Below are 2715 nucleotides of genomic sequence, written 5' to 3' on the forward strand. Positions count from 1 at the left end.
CCTCCCCTTATTCCCCTACTCCCCTTTCTCCCATTCTCGTCTCCTCTATCGCTCTATCCTTTCTCTCTCCTTCACTATACCCCCTTCCCTCATTTCTCCTCTATCTATCGCCCTCTCTCGCTCTGTTTTTCTATTTCTCTCCCCCCTGTCCCCTTTTCTCTCTCTTTGTTGTAATGTTGCAAACGATGGTGGCAAACATCTGCATCGAGATGTGCATGCACAGCGTGTAGTACGAGGTCATTTTTTGTCACTTTGATGTTATGTTGACAAATTATTTAAACTAGATACTAGTGTTTATTTGTTATGATCATAATTCTGACTCTGAAGTCGAAGTCGCCGCTTTTTAACAAGCGTTTGTACATTTTCCACTTTTTGCAAGTTTGTTGCAGCTTGGCACACTGTCTTGCGCGCTGCTGTAGGGTTTTGCGGTAGGGGTTGACAAGGTGGTAATATTCTGATAAGTGAAAGAAATGTTTCGTTTGATTGTTTATTTGGTGGCATTTATGAAATGCATAACATAAGAGACATAGGTCAATGACACCTTATCGGAATCGATTCATGGATGAGTGGGGTCTCTAGAATGGCGGATGAAGATGCTCGACTAGACGCTAATGCGACTCACTCGGTACACACACACATTTAACAAAGGAACACACAGGATTCACACATTTATACATTCACTCACACACTCACACTACACACAATACACAAGTGTCTATTTCACACGATATCACTTCACCACGCGTTGTAGCCCAGAGAGGAGGCTCCGTAGGCGAGGGAGCCGCCGTAGGCACCGCCGTAGGCGAGGGCGGGGGCGGCGTACGAGTGGCTCTTGATCACGGGCACGGCGTGGGGGACGGGCACGGGGACGGCCACCTTGTTGATGACGGGCACGGCCACAGGCTCGTGGACGGGGTAGGGGACAGGCTCGTGGACGGGCACGGGCACGGCGTGGGGCACAGGGACGGGGACAGCCCTCTCAACGGGCACGGCGTAGGGCTTGTCGACGGGCACGGCGTAGGGGGCGGGCACAGGCACGGGGTAAGGCCTGTCGACGGGCACGGCCACGGGGTGGGGAACAGGCACGGCGATGTTCCTCTCCACGGGGACGGCGTAGGGGGCGGCCACGGGGACTCCGATCTTCCTGGCGATGGTGGTGTGCGAGCTCTCAGAGATCAGCTTGGCGTGGCCCAGGCCGGAGTATCCAAGACCAGAGTAGCCGAGACCAGAGTAACCCAAGCCGGAGCTGAGGCCAGAGTAGCCGAGGCTAGAGTAGCCGAGGCCGGAGCTGAGGCCGAGACCAGAGTAGCCCAAGCTGGAGCCGTAGCCCAGGCCGGAGCCGAGGCCGGAGTAGCCGTAGCTGGAGCCGTAGCCCAGGCTGGATACCAGACCGCGCTTGTTCACCTTCTTGTCGCCAGCGGCGACAACGGCGAGCACGGCGACGAGCACGACCTGAAGGAGAAGCAGAAGTTTGTTAGCGCAAGGTAGTCTTCTTCTAAATGCACGTTTGTGGTTTCATTACGATGCATCTTGTGCCCTTTTCTTAATCATTCGAATACTCACAAAGAACCTCATGGTGCTGCTGAGCTGTTGTTGCTTCGAACACTTGTGTTTGAATGTCGACCGCTGCTCAGAGTTTGCCTTTTATACTACGCTCCAAAACGTACCCCCGCCACGGCTGGCCCGCGCTGGCCCGCCCGATCCCGCACCAGATTCTGCACTCACCCCGCACGCCGGCCCTGCCCCTCTCCGCCGCCCGCACTGCCCGTGGCCTTGCTGGGAACCTGCTTCACGAGGAGGCTGCGCGCAGCCCTTGTCCAAGGCAGCTCGTCACTCGACCGATTTTTATTTTACGAGAACTTATTTCATTTCGGTGGAAGTAGCCAGACCCCTATACCCTGTGGCTGTGGCAAAAACGGTCTCGAATTACCCGACCAGGCCGTCATTTTCTTTGCAACAACAACAGGCAACAGGCAGCCGAGGGGGAGGAGAATATTGCGTTGAAAGTGGCAGGGGCGTGTAGGAGTTGATGCTCCCACAAAATGTAAAGAACAGAGCTCACTCGCAATGTGGTGGCGTCTCCGGTTGTAAGCAGAACCCTGCGTGCATGTGCATACATAGGACAAGTATACCCCGACCAATCTGTCACGGCCGTATATCAACATATCATTTTGTAGAATTCTATATTTAATGTGATGATGTCAGGATGTCATCAGGTTAGAAGGTTACACTGGGTGACCGGAGTGGCGTGAATAGGGATTTTAACTACCCGGTAAAGTTTTCGAAAAATAGTTTTCGAAAAATAGATTAAGATGTCTTTCATATCTCCTGTGATAATTTTTGTTTTCCCATTTTTTCCTTGAAATATTTCATTTTTTGTCAATTTTTCCAGTTCTTAAAATTCTTAGGCATGAAACTTTTCCCAAATGACCATTATTTCGGATATGCGGGGCGCACCTCCTCCAGGAGGGTTGCTAGATTCATCATCCTCTGGCGCCAGTTGGGTTGCCTATCCGGCGGGGTGTCTGCGCGCCGCTCGCTCTGCGGCTGCCGTGCCGGCGCCCGCGCCCGCGCAAGTGCGTGGACGTTGAACTTGACCCTGCTCGCGGGGGGGAACGCCGGCCAGACCGGAGGACCGGACGTGTTCCCGCTCCTGGAGAGAGACAGAGGGGAGGAGGGGGCCAGCTGCAGGCGGTCGTCTCCTTCTCTGTCTCT

The 2715-nt window shown here is 54.0% G+C and overlaps 1 protein-coding gene across 1 annotated transcript; it reads right to left on the bottom strand.

Moving 5' to 3' along the window:
* Window positions 1-473: 473 nt before the first annotated feature.
* On the bottom strand, window positions 474-1634 carry LOC113218192 (uncharacterized). The gene is made up of 2 exons (XM_026438438.2): window positions 1564-1634; window positions 474-1452 (listed from the first exon to the last, which is right to left on the bottom strand). The coding sequence occupies exons 1-2, from the start codon at window positions 1573-1575 to the stop codon at window positions 736-738; spliced, it is 729 nt and encodes a 242-aa protein (XP_026294223.1). The 5' UTR covers window positions 1576-1634; the 3' UTR covers window positions 474-735.
* Window positions 1635-2715: the final 1081 nt, after the last annotated feature.

Source organism: Frankliniella occidentalis, unplaced genomic scaffold (genome assembly GCF_000697945.3).
Source record: "Frankliniella occidentalis isolate FOCC.00 unplaced genomic scaffold, Focc_3.1 Scaffold6, whole genome shotgun sequence".
Lineage (NCBI taxonomy): Eukaryota > Metazoa > Arthropoda > Insecta > Thysanoptera > Thripidae > Frankliniella > Frankliniella occidentalis.